Source organism: Engraulis encrasicolus, chromosome 7 (genome assembly GCF_034702125.1).
Source record: "Engraulis encrasicolus isolate BLACKSEA-1 chromosome 7, IST_EnEncr_1.0, whole genome shotgun sequence".
NCBI lineage: Eukaryota > Metazoa > Chordata > Actinopteri > Clupeiformes > Engraulidae > Engraulis > Engraulis encrasicolus.
In genome coordinates this window covers 31,080,783-31,099,606 of record NC_085863.1, presented here as the reverse complement: position 1 = coordinate 31,099,606, position 18,824 = coordinate 31,080,783, and the positions used below count along the sequence as shown (strand labels likewise).

The following is an 18,824-nucleotide window of genomic DNA, read 5'->3' as shown; positions in this document are numbered from 1 at the left end:
TCACCATGGCGTATATTGCTTAACTCTGTTCACCGATTGGCCAACTCGTCCAGCCATTCTTACCAACTCTAAGAGCAGTGTACGTTTTCTTTGAGCCTTGGCCTAATGGCTGGAGTGAAATTAAATTGAGTGGAGGCTATAAGTGGCGACAGTCTGGCTAGCTTAGGAAAGCTACTCACTCAGAGATGAAATGGAGCTTTAATACCATCATGGCAGCACTATCATCATCAAGATCATCATCATCAGTATCATACACTAGCCTACTTGGGACCTCCGCACACCATTTCCGCCAGCATTGTGGAGCACTATTGTTTCCGCAATTTCGGTTACCACTGCACACTGGTACTGATGTGCTATACATAATGAATGGTCAATTTCATCTAAGCAGAGCATGGATAACCAATGTCCGACTATGACAAAAGAGGGCTCTCCCCTAATCGGCAGCCAACATCCGCGCACATCTGCGTCGGTGTTCAGGATTGTGTTGAAAACGGTGGAATCCAACTTCGGCAGAGCAGTGCTTCACACTTTGTTGGCCCCTACAGTCCTCGTGGCTGTGTGTGTGTTGAATGCTATACTCACACTCCTCATGGCTATGTGTTGTCTGTGTCTGTGTTGAATGCTATACTCACACTCCTCATGGCTATGTGTTGTCTGTGTGTGTGTGTGTGTGTGTGTGTGTGTGTTGAATGCTATACTCACACTCCTCATGGCTATGTGTTGTCTGTGTGTGTGTGTGTGTGTGTGTGTGTGTGTGTGTGTGTGTGTGTGTGTGTGTGTGTGTGTGTGTGTGTGTGTGTGTGTGTTGAATGCTATACTCACACTCCTCATGGCTATGTGTTGTCCGTGTGTGTGTGTGTGTGTGTGTGTGTGTGTGTGTGTGTGTGTGTGTGTGTGTTGACTTACACTCCTCGCGGCTATGTGCTGTCTGTGTGTGTGTGTGTGTGTTGACTTACACTCCTCATGGCTATGTGCTGGGTGTCTTCTGGCCTGACTGCTCGGCGCTGACCCCGGTGCCAGCTCTGCGTTATGACGCCCTCTTCGGTCGCCATCGACAACCACCGGTAGTAGCTCCACCCCGAGGTGGTCCTCGTGGTCACTATGGCAACCCAGCACGTCCGCCTTGCCGTAGTCGTGCGTGTCGCTCGTGTCACGAGTGGCGATGCCAAGACCGGGTCCGTCCGCCCAGTGCGGGGCATATCTGGGCACCTGCGTGTCCGACTGTGGCAGTAGCTTACAGTCCCCCGACCGACTATAGCACAGAGACCCGTTACGGCCCGAGCCGGTTTCGGAACTGGCGTCTCGGTTCTGTGCCAGCTGGACGATGCGGCTGAGGCGTTGGCTGAGCGCCCGCTTCACGCCCTCGTAGGTGCTGCGGGAGCCTTTGCCACGACACAGCTTCTGGTTCGCGATCAGGTGGAACTTCTCGAAGCAGTCGCGATGCCCACGCAGGGACTTGGAGTGGAGCAGGGTGGACGTGCATACTCCTGTAGGAGAGAGAGAGAGAGAGAGAGAGAGAGAGAGAGAGAGAGAGAGAGAGAGAGAGAGAGAGAGAGAGAGAGAGAAGAAGGGAGAAGAAGAGGAGAGGAATGATTTAATATGGGATCAAAATGAAAATACACAGTCATAGAAATTATTTCAAATGTCAAACAAGACACACAGAGAAAGAGATGATTAAAGATTATATTATATATCGGATGATTAATATTTACTTCTTTTTTAAATAATATTACACCCTAATAGAAATTGTTAAGCTCTTTGAGACTGTCCATGAACAGTTCTGTTACAGCTCTTCCCTACTCTTTAAAGACAGCAATTTTCTGATTATATTAGAATGTAAAAAATGAGCCGGATAAAGTTTAGACAAATTTTAAGATGTCTCACTCTATAACCTGAGCAAGATGTTTCACCACCATGATGAAATAATAATGATGACTAATCGCGCTGAAATAACGCCTCTTCAAGGACTTCCTGGAATGTCAGACCTGCAAAATGTCAAATGTCAGCGTGTCTACTTGTGCTTTGGTGCTCCGTTGCGTAACTCTAGAGAGAGGAGCTGAGCAGATGAGGAGAGCTGAAGTCTGCTCACGGCGGCCCATGCCAAAGCTGCTTAGTGGCCCAAAGATTAGGCCCTAATGAAGCGGCCCATAACGACACAGGCACTAACGAGACAGGCTGCCCTAACGAGACGGGCTGCCCTAACGAGAATGGCTGCCCCAATGAGATGGGCTGCACGAACGAGACAAGCTGCACTAAGGAAGCAGGCCAAAACGAGATGGGCGGCACTAACGAGACGGGCTGCACTAAGGAAGCAGCCCATAACGAGACAGCCCATAACGAGACGGGCTGCATGGAGATCGTGACAGAGTGACTATCTTGGGTTACATCAGGGCAGAGCCACACAGGTCACACGGACAAGCATGTCCAATATCTGGACAGGGTGGGGGGGGGGGGTATACTGTATGAGTGGGGCCTTTTTTTCTTCCCAGTTAGGATGAAGTCTGAAAATGAATTGATAATTTACAACATTTTCATTGGAAGGGTTTTTTTTGTTTATCAACACGATGTGAGGAGGGGCAAGACACTGGCCGCCAACCTCGAGAGCCAATTTTTTGACCGACAGCGTTTTCCAACAATCAGAGGTTTGAGTTGTGCGCAGCTAGTTTCGCGCAGTCAGGAGAAAACAAAAATTTAGAACCCATGTATTGGAAGGGTACAACTTTTTTTGTGAACTTGGAGTGCAAGTCCCCCCATGCACATGGAGATTATAGCCACACACACAGACAGAGACACACACACCACCTGGCTAGGGTTAGATCTGGGGTATAACATTAACGATACAGGTCACACGGACATCACCACCAAGAACAGCAGATACACCAACACAACGTGGCCAAGGGGGTCAATCCCTTAAACAGCCTACGGTGATCAGGTCATCATAGGGACGATTCACTCACTGGCCCACTTTCAACCCCACCACCGCACGCACGACACCACACAGCTTATAGAGTGAAAATGGAGGGAAACTACTCGACTGTATTTGTTTGGATAACGAGGTCAAGAAGTGGACGGTTCTTAACAATGGCAGGAGCTGTGACCCACATTAGAGCACTTTGCCTTTAGCAGACCCTTTATATCTAGAGCCAGGACGTAAACACGGCAATGGAAGTGCAGAGGAAGTAAACACAGGAGGGGCAGAGTTTCAGTTAGAGCAGCCTAGGCCTCACAGGAGAGGAGAGTGTGTGTGTGTGTGTGTGGGGGGGGGTGCTTGGTTAGTTAAAGGTGCACTGTGTAGGATGGTGGTCAGAGTAGGTATTGCAACTATGCTGCTCATCAAAACTGTGCTGCCCATTGCCAAATTTGATCTTTTCATGAATATTTACAGTTGGCATTGGTTTGCCATTCACAAGAAACGAGGATCCGGTCCCTCTCTCTGACGTTTTCCATTATGCTGCAATTCTGTTCTTTCAAAGGAGAAAACCTTATTTGGCAATGGGCCCATTATTACCTCTTATTATATGGTTGTGACGTCATCGGTCGAATGCTCCATTCATTTCAACGGGGCTCCCCAACGTTCGCACGTCTGTTATTTTTCGATAACGGACGGGTTGGTCTATAACAGACCACTGTCAATGGCAACAAGACTTTTCACTGCTAAAGCGACTTTTCAACAAGACTCTAATCAGCTGCTGTGATAGACAACTGTTGTCCTGGCTACCTAGCTGTTAGCGGTGTTCCACAACGGCACTGTTTTGTTTTGCGCAGCAACAATCTTTTGACATTAAAAACTATAATAGCCTAGACTTCACATTAAATAGGCCTAAAGAAATGTCCCCGCCGTGTGTGAATCATTTAAGTATATCCATATAATAAGCGGGTTAACTTTCGGCGAGTCGGTCGCTTTGTGGAATAGCAGCACTTCAGAGAGAACAAGACCCCTCCGCTCCGCGTCGGGGTCTAAAGATTCTCTCTGTCGTGCTGCTATTCCACGGTAGCGACCTTCTCGCCGAACGTTAACCCTTACATATTCTACTCACCCCTGGCCCATTATAACCTCATATTCTACTCACTCCTGGCCCATTATTACCTCATTATAACATCATGTTCTACTCACTCCTGGCCCATTATAACATCTTATTATATGGTTGTGACGTCATCGGTCGAATGCTCCATTCATTTCAACGGGGCTCCCCAACGTTCGGACGTCTGTTATTTTTCGATAACGGACGGGTTGGTCTATAACAGACCGCTGTCAATGGCAACAAGACTTTTCACTGCTAAAGCGACTTTTCAACAAGACTCTAATCAACTGCTGTGATAGACAGCACCCGTTGTCCTGGCTACCGCTGTCAATGGCAACAAGACGTTCACTGCTAAAGCCACTGGCTTGTATACAAGTCAGCTAAAGCGAATGTTTCATATCACTCCGCAGGGGGTCCGGTCTTTTGTCACTCTAATCAGCTGCTGTGATAGACAACACCTGTTGTCCTGGCTAGCCTACCTAGCTGTTGCCTAGCGGTGTTCCACAACGGCACTGTTTTGTTTTGCGCAGCAACAATCTTAACATTAAATAGGTCTAAAGAAATGTCCCCGCATGTGTGAATCATTTAAGTATATCCATATAATAAGCGGGTTAACTTTCGGCGAGTCGGTCGCTTTGTGGAATAGCAGCACTTCAGAGAGAACAAGACCCCTCCGCTCCGCGTCGGGGTCTAAAGATTCTCTCTGTCGTGCTGCTATTCCACGGTAGCGACCTTCTCGCCGAACGTTAACCCTTACATATTCTACTCACCCCTGGCCCATTATTACCTCATTATAACATCATGTTCTACTCACCCCTGGCCCATTATTACCTCATTATAACATCATATTCTACTCACCCCTATCCCATTATTACCTCATTATAACATCATATTCTACTCACTCCTGGCCCATTATAACATGTTCTTCTCACCCCTGTATGTTGTGTGTCATTTGGAGCTCTGCTGAAGGTATTCGGCCATGAAACAAGCTATGTTCTTTTTCATTTATTCATTACAGTACGCTACCACTCAAACTGTAACGCGTATCGGTTTTGCGGGTAATACAGTTTTTGAAAGTCTGGTAAAGGCGGATGTGACATCAAGTCACGAACATCTTCGGTAGACATACAGGGGTGAGTAGAACATTATGTGAAATCAAGGGCCTAAAGACACGGTTTCTGCCTTTCAATTATAGGTGATGTGTTAATGATCAACTATTGTTTTGGATAAATCAGACCACGAAACGGACACACTACCTGAAGGTTGCGGACTGTAAACCCCATTTGCCACTTGAGCCACTTAAGCCAGAACTGCAGTAGTAGCAGCGAGCCAGTTGGCCTCACAGGAAGGGAACACTTAAGAAAGTGACGTCCACACCCGACCAAAGACCAAACAGAAAGCTGAGCACCGGCACAACACCATCACACACACACACACACACACACACACACACACACACACACACACACACACACACACACACACACACACACACACACACACACACACACACACACACACACACACACACACACGGTCATTTAGCCACTCTCAAGACACACCCCCCCACAAGAGTCATTTGGCCACTCTCAAGACACACACGCACGCGCACACGCGCACACACACACAAACACACACTTGCACGCGTAAACACCATCTGCTTGCTGGCCCTGGCGCCTTGCCTTGCAAAACAAGGTGCTCTTGCTGCTCCTTGACCACACTCAAGGGTTGCTGCTCAGCTTTGCTCAACATGACACAAGACAACTGAGTCTATATGCTCTCCTGCTACACCACAAACAAGTGTTCACTTCTAAGCCTTGTTTTAACACAAGCCATTCAGTTCAGCTTTTTTCACCCCAAAACTCAAAATGTTTTCACCACACAGCTAACAGCTTCTTATCTTCCGTTCTTCTTTGATTCTATGACTTAGCCAACCATAATGTGGAACCAGAGGTGTCAAAAGTAAATCTAAATGTGTGGTGTAAATACAACACTAGCACATGATATTACATAGCTGTTAAACGGTTTACTCTATTGAACCTAATAAGATGGATACATTGATAGACTAAAATCCTAACAAGAACTCACCACAAACTTGATCCCGAGTCAGCTGATCGTAAGACAAGTACCCAGGTCTACTGATTACTCAGATAAGTTACTTGTGTTGGAAGGAAACTGTGTTTCTTTTTGTATGCTGTGCTACTAATAAGTGCCACAATGTGATTGGCTGCCTCTCATTGGAACATTCTCTCTTAGGACGGAATTCTCCCGTCTCCACTTAAGTCGGTTTTACGCGCTTTCATCTTGCGCATATTCTCCCCTCTGGAACGTCGCCACACACCTCGCGCTTAACTCTGAAAAACAGCGCGTAGCCCAACATGGGTGTGAGATATGTTAAATGGGGGCTGACTCTTTCCCAAGTTCACCAGTTGCGGTTACCTAGAAAGCATGTAGCATGGATTTTCAGATCAACCATGTGAAAACCTCGGCAGTCCATTGAGATCTAAAAATTGAACTTTAACTTTGAATTCAAAACCACATGCCAAAAGTTATCGTGCAAAAGCATTTCAAAATCTAACCTACCATGCTACAACATGGTAAAAATGGTGAAGGTTGTTTTAGAATAGGCCTACATTGGGTGGCTGTCCAGACGAATGGAACAACATTCTTTATATTGTATTAGTCTGACGTAAATTACCTTGTGCACTTGCGCATGGTGCAACGAGGTGTTTTTGGTTTTGGTTGCAGTCCGTGGGCACAACATGATATGATCCTCATACTGATTAATTACTTGCTTTTCTTTGCAAGTTCACCGATACGAGAACAAACTCTGGGCAGCTTGTCATATTTTGCCACAGTTATTGTAGCCTTGAATGTTTATGTGGAACTGTGTAGTTTAGAAATACTACAATAGATAATTTAATTTCGATTTGGACTCACGCTGACGGTAAGGAACGTCAACAAAGCATACCGAATAAATTGTTCAAAATGCGAGCCAAGCGAGGATCAAATGCAATATTACATTTTGCCTCAGAGTGGCGCTTGACCTTACTACAGCCCTTTGATGCGCATAAAGGGAAAAGTGCGTAAGTGCCCAGGTGAATGTGCTTTAGATTAATTTACATGCGAAACTCCCTGATTTTGGCCTGGCCCCACCCAAAGTGCGCAACTGGTGAAATCTCGCGTAAGCCCGACTTACTCACTGACTTGAGTAAGCGCGGAGGCACTGTAGTGCACTTTTTTTGACTTACGCGGGTGGGAGACTACAGCCCTTAGTGACTAGTCATTGGCCGTCTCTCACGGGAACATTCTCTTTACGTAACAGTATCCACTAGTGCAGCTCGGGTTGTGGGAAGTGAGCAGCCCTGCATTTGAGCAAGGTGGACTTAAGCGTTTCTGAGGCTCACTGATATAAAGCATAACAATACATATCAAGTATCACAATCTGTGGTCTAAAATATATATGGATATCTGTATATGATAGAAGAAAAACTTCATCGTAAAAAACAAAACAAAAGAAAAGGCGATGACATGACAGTTAAATAGGCCTACACTGTACTTCCACTGCACACAGCTCTGGTCTAGGAACTGATCTGGGGTGCATTTCCCAACATGGTGTGATGCACTATTGAACCAACTACCATCCAAATCACGACTGCAGCAGGGGAGGCTGAAACGGACACTGTGAACCGGCTGAACTCCTCAGTCAGACAGACATCTTATCTCCACCGCCTCCTATGCTAGACCAGTCACACACACACACACACACACACACACACACACACACACACACACACACACACACAGCCAGGTTCAGCACCGCTGTGTACACAAAGCATACGTCATCACACACACACACACACACACACACACACACACACACACACACACACACACACACACACACACACACACACACACACACACACACACACACGCTCTAGAACGCTGTGTGGGCATATGTTCAGATCCAATAAGTTACCTGAGGGAACGCCTCCCTCCGCAACCACAGACCATTCAAGAATAGAATTCCGAACTTCATAACTTACTCGTTAACTGCAGTATTTATGATATTCTCTCTAGCCGCCAGCTTGTAGTTCACACACACACACTTTTGGCCACCTTCACCACCAGTGTAAACAGCCTCCTTTCCCAAACCATTCACACTCCCTAACCACTGTAACCACCAGTGTCTCAGAAACGTGAGACGTTGCAGTACAGCATTGATTCTCAAAAATTACCACCCAAAATCAACAGCAGTGGTGGGATGATGGGGAAAATGTATGCTAGTAGTATAGAACAGGTACTTTAATACAAAAGGGAAGGACAGACTGAAGTGAACACATTTGATTGCAAAATTTGCTCAAACATCCCACATTTCTATGAGCTACTCACTAACCACGATAGGGACCACCAGTAGCTCAGAAATGTGAGACCTTGCTTACAGTATTGATTCTCATATAAGACCACCCAAAACCAACCGCAGTGGAGTGTGGTAGAGACATTTAGGCTAGTAGTACTTTAATACAAAGACCTGAACATACTTGATAGCAACATTTGCTCAAATATCCCAAATTTCTATGAGCTAGAAATGGTAGAAATAGTAGTGTAGGCCTACTGGTTATTTGTTCACTGATGATTCCTGTGCTGTTTATCTCACCATGGCTCCATCTATCTCCCTAGTGAACACTATTCTCTCTCTCTCTCTCTCTCCGTCTCCCTCTCTCCGTCTCTGTCGCTCTCTTTTTCTTTAGACCAGCTACTTCTTACTTCAGAGAGTGCCTTTCATGATCTACTCCTCTCTCTCTCTCTCATTTTAAGCCAGCTTCTTCTTGCTTCAGTGAGTGCCTTTCATGATCTCCTCCTCCTCCTCCTTCTCCTTCTCTTTCTTCTCCACCCATTTCCTTCCTGTCTTTCTCTCTGTATCCACCATCTACCATCTCCCCCTTTCCTCTAATTGTAGTGCCTCCAAATCCCAGAACGACAGCTTCTAAATAGGGGAGGGGAGGGTTGTGGAGTGTGTGTGTGTGTGTGTGTGTGTGTGTGGTCTAAACAGGGGAGAGTTGTTTGTGTACCGTCAAGCAACCACAGAGGGCTTCATCCCCCAGGGTTTAGGTGTGTGTGTGTGTGTGTGTGTGTGTGTGTGTGTGTGTGTGTCTTGGCAGCACCTTCAGGCATTTCACAACACGTGGCAGTGCCTTGAGACTTTGCTCGTGCAACTTCACTACTGTGTTGTAGCAGCGTCTAACAACTGACAGTGTTTTCAACCTTGGAGGAAGGCAATATGTTTTTCAGCATCTGCTCTCATTTTCGCTCACGCTTCCTGTACATGTGTGCAGGCGTTCAAGCGTGTATTGTTTGCGTGTAGGTGTGTGCGTGTTTGGTTTGTGTGTGTCCATGTGTTTGTGTGTGTATATAGTATACACATACATGTATGTGTAGTCTGTGTGTCTCAGAATGTTGCTAAAAAGCTCCCACTGGGTTTGTGTATGCGTTTTGTTTCGTGAGAGTGTATACCGTGTATTTTATTTGAGTGTGTGTGACGTGTTTCATGTGATTTTGTGTAAATTGCATTTGGTGTGTAACATGTTTCATGTGAGTTTGTGTCACTTATTTTTGTCGTCTGGGAGTTTGAGAGCGCCCTCTGGATTTGTGCGTGTGTTCAGAGCGTGTAACGTGTATGTGGGTTGACTTTGTGTGAAGCGTGTTTTGTGCGACTTGAATTTGGTATCTGAGTTGCTGAGTCCTCAGACTCCCCACTGGGTTTGCGCATGCATTTCGTGAGTGAGCGTGTAACATGTATTTGGTTTGAGAATATGAAGCATGTTTTGTGCAACTTTTATTTGGTGTCTGTGTGTGCGTGTTGCTGAGAGCGCCCACTGTGAGAAGAGCAACCCAGTTATGGGAATGGGAGCAAGGGTCGAGGAGGCAGAGGAGAGGGGCCAAGGCAAATATAGCAGGTCACTTCTAAAGGGGGATATATAGCACGCGTACACACAGACACACAGACACACAGACACACACACACACACACACTTAAGGAGTATATATAGCACTCACACACAGACACACACACACACTGAAGGAGTATACATAGTGTGCACACACACACACATGCACAGGTCCGTTTTTAAATGGGTACACGGTGCACCACACTACTGTAAAAGGAGTATACGTGGCACGCGCACACAGACACAGACACACACACACACACGCACACGCATGCGCACACACACACGCGCACACACACACTTCAAGAGAGCCAACAGCTGCTGTGCTAAAGAGAGAGACACCTCTCCGACCCCTGCTGCCAGGGTCATGACAACAGGCTGGATGAATTAGCTCTGCTCTGGCACGGGACTGCATTACCATTACTGCCAACGCCGCTAAAGATGGCTAAATACGGTACCTAGAAGGACTGTAACGATATTGTGCCAAACGTAGAAGTCACGATACACAGTCACAATACTGTATGGCGCTGCAAGGCAGGATGATGGTACACCCTTTCAGAGATCTGTTGCCCTTCAGTCCAGATAACAACGTCATGAGATGATGTGATCATACTCATTATTATTTTTAAACTGTTAAGCTATTTGTAGCCTCAACAAGCCAGACAAACTGGCACAGGACAGGGTTGCTATTCCTATTAACAACAATAAAAATGACAAGACAAACTGACAAGGCATGGTATCCCAGTAATAGACATGGCTAAATCAATCATGTCAAACTGAACGACATTCATGTCTCTTTTTCTTCTATAATGTAATCTATAATTTATCTTTGTATAACGCTACTAAATCAAACAGGCATTTTGTCTCAGTTTATCGTAATTACGTTATAAAAAGTAACCTTTATTACAGATTTGTCGGTAACTGCACTAAAAAAAAAAGACTAAATCAATTTCATCAAGCTGAATGATTTTTCATCTTGGGTTATCATGGTGATACATACAGTACGTAAATCATAATGAATTTAGCTTCATTGTAATATTTAGTTAATTAAGCATGTCGTGGTTCAAAGTAAAAGCGTAATGTGTGATCTGGTGCCAGATGAGTTATTATTAGGTGTGTAAATGCTCTCCTGTCTCATTTAAAGCACTGCAGCAGCAGCATATAATTAAACTACTTTATGTGTGTGCCAAGGAGACAAAGGGAAACTAGGCCTCAGTAACTCTGCACTGCCTTTAGGGCCAGCTCTCCTATTCAAAGGATGCCATTTCCCCCACCAGCCTGCCAACCAGCTAGCCCCTATGTGTGTGTGTGTGTGTGTGTGTGTGTGTGTGTGTGTGTGTGTGTGTGTGTGTGTGTGTGTGTGTGTGTGTGTGTGTGTGTGTGTGTGTGTGTCTGTGTGTCTGTGTGTCTGTGTGTCTGTGTGTGTGTCTGTGTGTCTGTGTGTCTGTGTGTGTGTGTGCCTGAATCAATGTGTGCCTCTGTGTGTAACGTGTGTGTGTGTGCGTGTGTCTCTCGCTCTGTGTTCTGTGAGTCTGTCTCTGTCAAAGTGTGTATGTCTCTGTCTGAGTGAGTGTGTGTGTGTGTGGGGGGGTGTGCGTCTCTCTCTGTAGTTTGTGTGCCTGTGTGTCTGTGTTCTGTATAGCTCTGTCTGTGTGTATGTTCTGTGTGTCTCTGTCGGTGTGTGTGTTCAGGCTGAAAAGACATTAATCCCCCGAATGGGAGGAAGCCATTACAGTGGAGGCCGACTGCTGTGCTGCTGCTGCTGCTGCTGCTGCTGCTGCTCTGAGCCCGTTTTGGAGGATTAGGTGACCCGGGCACAGCTCACTCACACACACACACAGTGAACGCTCAGACACACAGACACACACACACAACCGAGAAACACATACACATACACATACACACACACACAGGACAGGGCTAGCTTGTCTGACAACACAAGCCACCAGCAGCTTCAGCACAGAACACACACACACACACACACACACACACACACACACACACACACACACACACACACACACACACACACACACACACACACACACACACACACACACACACACACACACACACACACACACACGCCAGCCCGGGCCAACACCAACACAACATGCCAGCAGCAGCCTCAGCACAGAGCACAGCAGACTAAAGGCTCAGTTATGCTTCCTACTTGTGCCACAGAGTGAGCTTGACGCAGCCATGATGCAGTTAATTCTTGTTTATGCCCTGTTTTGAAGCACGGTCTGCGCGATGTCATTCCACGCTGAAACTGCCTTCAATACAAAGAGTAAACTAGACGTGTCGGTTGTTTTTTAGCATCACAGACTCGACGAGAATGAAAATGAAACATTAAATCTTTATATCACGTGCATGTTTGATCGCACTGGCAGCCACAGTAGTAGTTTGGAACAAAGAAGTGGCTCATTTGTCGAGGACGAAGCGGAATGTTTCCTCGACCTCGGAACCACTGTTCAACTGTCCAAATAACTTCAGCGTCGTAACTTGCAAGCGCATGTGTTGTCTTCGGTTCGTGTAAATAAATCAAACAACAAAGCACGGGCAACTTATTTAATGAAGAGCTCACAGTCCGTAGACCGACGAAGGTTAGAACAAGGAAGTAGCGCTTGTTCTCGACTCGAGGACAGAGCAGGCTGGTCGAGAGGACCAATCAGAGACCTATTTTCGCCCTTTCACGCCGTCGCTCCCTGCGTCGAGACACAATTTTGGGGAGGTGCCCCAGAGTACCTGCGTGATGGGGGGGGCTTCACTACGTTAACTGCGCGGCTCACTGCATCATGATGCAGTGACGCTGATCTCGAGGCATAAACCACCCTTAAGGGTTAAGCTACTACCGGACTACCGATGCTGCTGCTGCCATATACACCACCAACAACAAGCCACCAACCCTCCCCAAGCCACACTGACACACGCGCACGCGCACGCACACGCACACGCACACACACACACACACTTACCCTGGTGGCCAGGGCTTTACTGAGGAGGTGAAGAGTTCATGCCACCATTCAGCATATAAAGCAAGTGAGGAGAGAGAGAGAGAGAGAGAGAGAGAGAGAGAGAGAGAGAGAGAGAGAGAGAGAGAGAGAGAGAGAGAGAGAATGTCACCATTCAGCATATAAAGCAAGTGAGGAAAGAGAGACAGTCAGACCTAGAGACAGAGAAAATGCACTGTGATTTAATCATGAGAGAGAGAGAGAGAGAGAGAGAGATAGATAGATAGATAGATAGATAGATAGAGAGAGAGAGAGAGAGAGAGAGAGAGAGAGAGAGAGAGAGAGAGAGAGAGAGAGAGAGAGAGAGAGAGAGAGAGAGAGAGAGTTAGAGTACTGTGATTAAAACATAATGTGAGTGAGCTGGGTCATACACCCATGCATCTCACTCATGGCCTTCGTGTAGCGTAGCGTGTAGCACACGTGAGTGCAGTCAAGTGCCAGTGCACTGCATGTGTAATGTGCAGCAGGAGTAGTGTTGTGTTGTGTCAGCTGAGCCACCAGAGGCTAGACCGCTAGCTTGCGGAATGTTCTAGTGTTCTAGAATGAGCTCCGCTGCTCTCTCCACCGCTAGTGCAACATTCCGTGTGCCAGCACAAATTCCACTGCTATTATGTAACTGAATAGCAGAGGACCTCTGCTACTGCTGCTGCTGCTACTGGTGCTACTGTGTAGCGGGGGATCCTATCTGACCCTCTGACAGAGGTGATGGTGCTTCGTGTCGTTCACAGACAAACAACATCCTTTTGAGTTAACTTAACCCTTTAAGGTTAGCTGCCACTTCCTCTTCTAGTGTCGAAACTAAGAACTTTGACAAAGGCAGGCTGGCTACTTTTCACGTGCACCACACTGAAGAGGCAGTTTAGCAAAAAGGGCCCAATAACAGTTCAAATTTAGTCCAATCGCCCACTGAATTAATCAATGTACATTGCCTTTTTTCTCAAATCTTTTTTTTTTTTAAGTAGAAGTTCTTGAAGGCTAATTTTAGACTTGATGAATGCGCTATTGAATTTCATACGGCGTCTCACGTCCATAACTCATGAGGCAAGACGTCACACCCCAGCTGAAGTCATTTGAAATAAAAACACGAGATAAGAGCATGAGGACAAGCCAACACAGGCTGTAGTGACTAAAGCAACATAAGCGCCTTGTTTCCCCACAAAGGCCCACTGGCTACACAGATAACGTAAGCTGAGGACCACTCCGGCCTCTGACTCATGAGTCTGAAAGTCTGTGTGTGTGTGTGTGTGTGTGTGTGTGTGTGTGTGTGTGTGTGTGTGTGTGTGTGTGTGTGTGTGTGTGTGTGTGTGTGTGTGTGTGTGTGTGTGTGTGTGTGATCTGTGTATCTCTCTGAAAGTCTCTGTGTGTGTGTGGACCCCCATATGTGCATGCAGTATGTGTTTGCATGCATTTGTGCTTGGATACTCCATGTGTGTATGTTTTGCGGTGTTTGTGTACTCGGCATGTGTGATGATGATGATGATGATGGTGAGGGTGATGATGATGGGGATGATGAGGGTGTGCGTGCGTGTGGGCTACTGTGTCAGTGAGTGCTACATGCAGCAACAGGCTGGGCCAAAGGGCATGACTATGATGATGATGATGATGATGATGATGATGATGATGATGGTGGTGGTGGTGATGGAAATGGAGCTCTGTCGTGTCATCATGCCTGAGAGAGCATGCCTGCAGACACATGTCTATGTGGGGATGCCTCAGGAAGCAAGTCTACTTGTATATGGAGAGACAGGGCTGTGTTTCTCGAAAGCGAAACCAGTTAGCAGCATGGGTGGTTGTCAATGCGAAATTGCATTGCAAATAACAAAGTAGCTAATGTACTAGTTAGCAACTATGGTTTTGAGAATGCACACCTGGGCAGAACGCTCTGTCTGTAAAGGCATATGAGTGTAGGCCCATCTGTGCGGGCAAGCTTGTGAGGGCATGCCTGAAAACACATCTGTGCGGGCAAGCTTGTGAGGGCATGCGTGAAAACACATCTGTGTGGGCATGCGTGCCTGTGGATGAGGAGACAGCTCTAGGCGGCACACGTCTCTGTAGGGCATGTGCCTGTGTAGGTAGGAGTGTGTATGTGAGCAAGCTTGTGTGGGCATGCCACGCGCCACAGGCATCAGCCTCTGTGTGATGTGCGTGTCTGGCTGCTCTTGCTGCTGCACGTGTGACTGACTGGCCTCTGCTCGGTTTTACTAAATGACAACATGGCATCATGGCAAGTAAGAAAACATGCAGACTTGAACCATCTATAGCGTTTGCGCACAACACCATGTGTCCAGTTAGGTTTAGGAATGATGGTTTTGGTCTGGGCACAATTTTGCCACAATTTTGCTATTCCCCTTGCTTGAAACATTGCTTTTACTGTCAGGTTAGGATAAGGCACCCTGCCAGGGCAGGTCAGGGAACAGCAAATCATTTTCCGTGTTTACCAACAGAGAATCGCTGTAGCAACTGAAATTCACCGACACTGCAGGAAAAGTGTGCAAACCTGCGCTGTTAAGGACCACGACTTTATTGGCAAAGGCGCCGCACTTCAACGCGGACTGCACTGGCGTGAAATAAATACGCCTTTACATGATGCCAGACTGTAAATGAGGTCTGAGCTTAACTCTGTTGGCTGACACCATGCGGTTTGAGGTGAAGACGAGGCATGCTGATGCACCTCAGTCATGGTGCACTCACACTGATTTTCCAGAGAAGTCTTTAATCTCATCTCCTCAGCATGAATTCACCTGCGTGCCAATGACGTTTTTTGGGACTCAGACGTTAGGTGGCACAACCACAGCTAATGCTTGTAAATAAATTAGTAACAGTCATTGATTTTTGTCCCCCTTTTTTCTCCCTTGCTTCTGTAGTATTGTAACTTGGGATTCAAGTCATTAGAGTTCTCATAAAGTCAAGGGGTCCTTAGTGTGCCACTAGGCCTCTCTGTTGGATTGAGAGAAGGAGCAGCCTATTCCATAGCAAGGGTAATTAATTAGTAATTGTTCATTAATGCACTGCAATGAAAATGCTTCTAATATAATCCGGTAAAAACATAAAAGAAAATCTTTTAATCCATACAATAGTGGTATTAGCTGTGGTTGCACTACCCTGGCGTGTGCTGAAATGTCATTGATTAAGAATCATTAGTCACACACTATGCTTTCAAGTCACCACACACACGCGATATGAGGATGTTTGACTGGCCGCTGCTCAGTTTTATCAAGCCCAGTCTCTGATGGTCACTCTGGGGTGCATTTGTCGGAGCCATAGTTGCTAACTACATTAGCTAGTTTATTGTTTGTAATGCAATTTCACATTGGCAACTACCAAAGTTGCTAACTGGCTAGCAACTATGCTTTTGAGAAACGCACCCCTGAACACAATGCAGGCTGATGCATCTCAGTAGTTGGTCTCACAGGGACTGTCTCTGTCTTCCACAGAAGAAGTGATTCATCCCTTTTTTGTTACTGTATCAGCCACTGAGTGATGATGTTGTGAAGATCATGTCATGTCATTTTCAGGCCAACAGGGTACATGTCCCTTTCTCCCTCGTCTCAAGTTGACTGTTGTGTTCTCGCTGAAAATCAGACCATTCGGAAAGACTGGAACCAAGTAAAAAAAAATAATGTTTTTTTCGAGCAGAACAATACAGACAAACTAGTCTAGTCCATGCAAGAGGGCAGGAAGCAGGAGGAATGCAGTGCACACTTCTTCCCGCAAAATTTGGCATGCCGAGCTGACCACAATCTCTGCAGATTAATAATACCTCTGGTTAATCTGCTGGTGTTTCACTGCATTACAGAGATTAACGTCCAGCTAATACTAATGCCACTTATAATGAATGTCTAGCTGTGGTACTGCTAGCCTAGAAAGAAGTGGAGTAGGTCTCACTCGCCAGATTCACACTCTCTCTCGCGGCACGCACGCATGCGCACACACACACACACACACACACACACACACACGCACACACACGCACACACACACGCACACACACGCACGCACACACACGCACGCACACGCACGCACACACACACACACAGACACAAACACACACAGGCACACGCGCGCACACACACACACACACACACACACACGCGCGCGCGCACACACGCACGCGCACACACACACACGCACGCACACGCACGCACGCACACACGCGCGCGCGCACACACACACGCGCGCGCACACACACACACACACACACACACACACACACACAATACTCCTGACATTACACAAACACTCCAATACTGGTAAAGCTAATTGATGTGATCACGTCACCAAAGATGTTAGCATCTTTCCTCAGTGAACACTCTCTGATGTCATTTAAACAAAAATCACTGGAATTAGACGCACCCACACACGTGCGCGTACGCGCACACACGCACGCACGCACACACACACACACACACACACACACACACACTGTAACACTGGCACGACGCACAGTCATTGCAACCGTGGAAGAGCTTATCGATTTGATCACGTCACCCTGTATGTCATTAGAGCAATCATTACTCTCCTCTGATGGTTTCCAGACTAGTCTTATAAATAAAAAAGGGCTCCAGGCCAAATGTCCTTGATTTCAATGACACCACAGAGACATAATGTCCAGATAGACATGCCAAAACATCCAAAGTTAATCCCTGAGGCATGCATGTTAAAATGGGTTCTGTGTCGTGAGCAAGATAGCTCAAAACACTGTTTTATTCTTTATCTCAACAAAATGTATAAATAAAACAACCAAAAACGACACTCTGTCTGATTGCCTTAACAATTTGGTCTCTGAAGGCCAAAAGCATAGAGTAATGCCTTATCATACTCATGTGCCGCAGCAGCATTTTGTCTTGCAATGATCTGCATGACTGTTATTTTCAAACATTGTGCATGCCTTTCTTGTGCAGTCAAATTTGATATCCAATTACGGGTATACAAATGTACCACACTGTAATTTAAAAATACCACAGTTGCAGTTCTTGTTCTCAACTGCAGGTCTTGTCTGGTAATGATGCATACTGTGTGGTTGTAGCAGAGACATTCTATCGGGAAATAAGAAAACCTTTGGTTGTTGTAGTACTTGTAAAACCTTCTGCAGGCCTGCATGAGAGTGAAGCTTACTTCTCAAGGCCCTGAGTGCGTTTTAATATGCGACCTTGCCTCCTCCACTTGCCTCCTCCACTTGCTTCTCGTCATGATGACATCACTGACAACAGCATTATATTTCAATATCTTGCAAAAGCTCAATTATAAAGTCTTTTTTCTCATTTGCAATTGGGATGGCGAATGAAAAACAGTCCCTCAAAAGTTGTTGTGGCGAGGCTGACAGCTGGGAAACTTTATCGTTTTCTCCACGGAGGAGGGGCCAGGAGGCGGGACGAGGAGACAAGCACAAGTGGAGGAGGCAAGGTCACATATTGGGATGCACCCCCTGTTCTGGACAAACTTCCCACAGCCCTGCACCAGAGCTAGTACATCTCAGGGCCTCGTACCTGTGAAGTCCCTGGTCGTGCAGTCAGCTACTTTAAGACGGTGCTGCCTGAACCGCTGAAGTGGCTAGAATGACCACCACACAGGAAGTGTATAGTCATTCTCTCGCCTGGTTACTGCATCTGTTTTACGGTCACAACGTCTCCCTTACCGTTAGCGTCCCCCTCTTAGCTATAGTGTACCTATGAGGCGGAGCTGGCCTCTTCAGCTTCACCATGCATCTCCTTACCTTCAGACCTGGCGATTTAACAGGAAGTGCACTCATGAAGTTGGCCTAGAAGTGAAACCACCTGTGGTAGCAGGCCTCTCTCGCTTACTGTGATGTGTGTCACTTACTTAGTATGTGCATAGTC

At 46.5% G+C, this 18,824-nt stretch overlaps 1 protein-coding gene across 2 annotated transcripts in view; it reads right to left on the bottom strand.

Annotated features, from left to right (window-relative positions):
* Positions 1 to 18,824, bottom strand: part of c7h21orf91 (chromosome 7 C21orf91 homolog) — a 31,805-nt gene that overhangs the window by 9,864 nt on the left and 3,117 nt on the right. For both annotated transcript variants that reach the window (XM_063203257.1, XM_063203259.1), the window contains one exon: positions 957 to 1,487. In XM_063203257.1, coding sequence (XP_063059327.1) covers positions 957 to 1,487 — 531 coding nt within the window. The remainder of the gene's footprint in view (positions 1 to 956; positions 1,488 to 18,824) is intronic.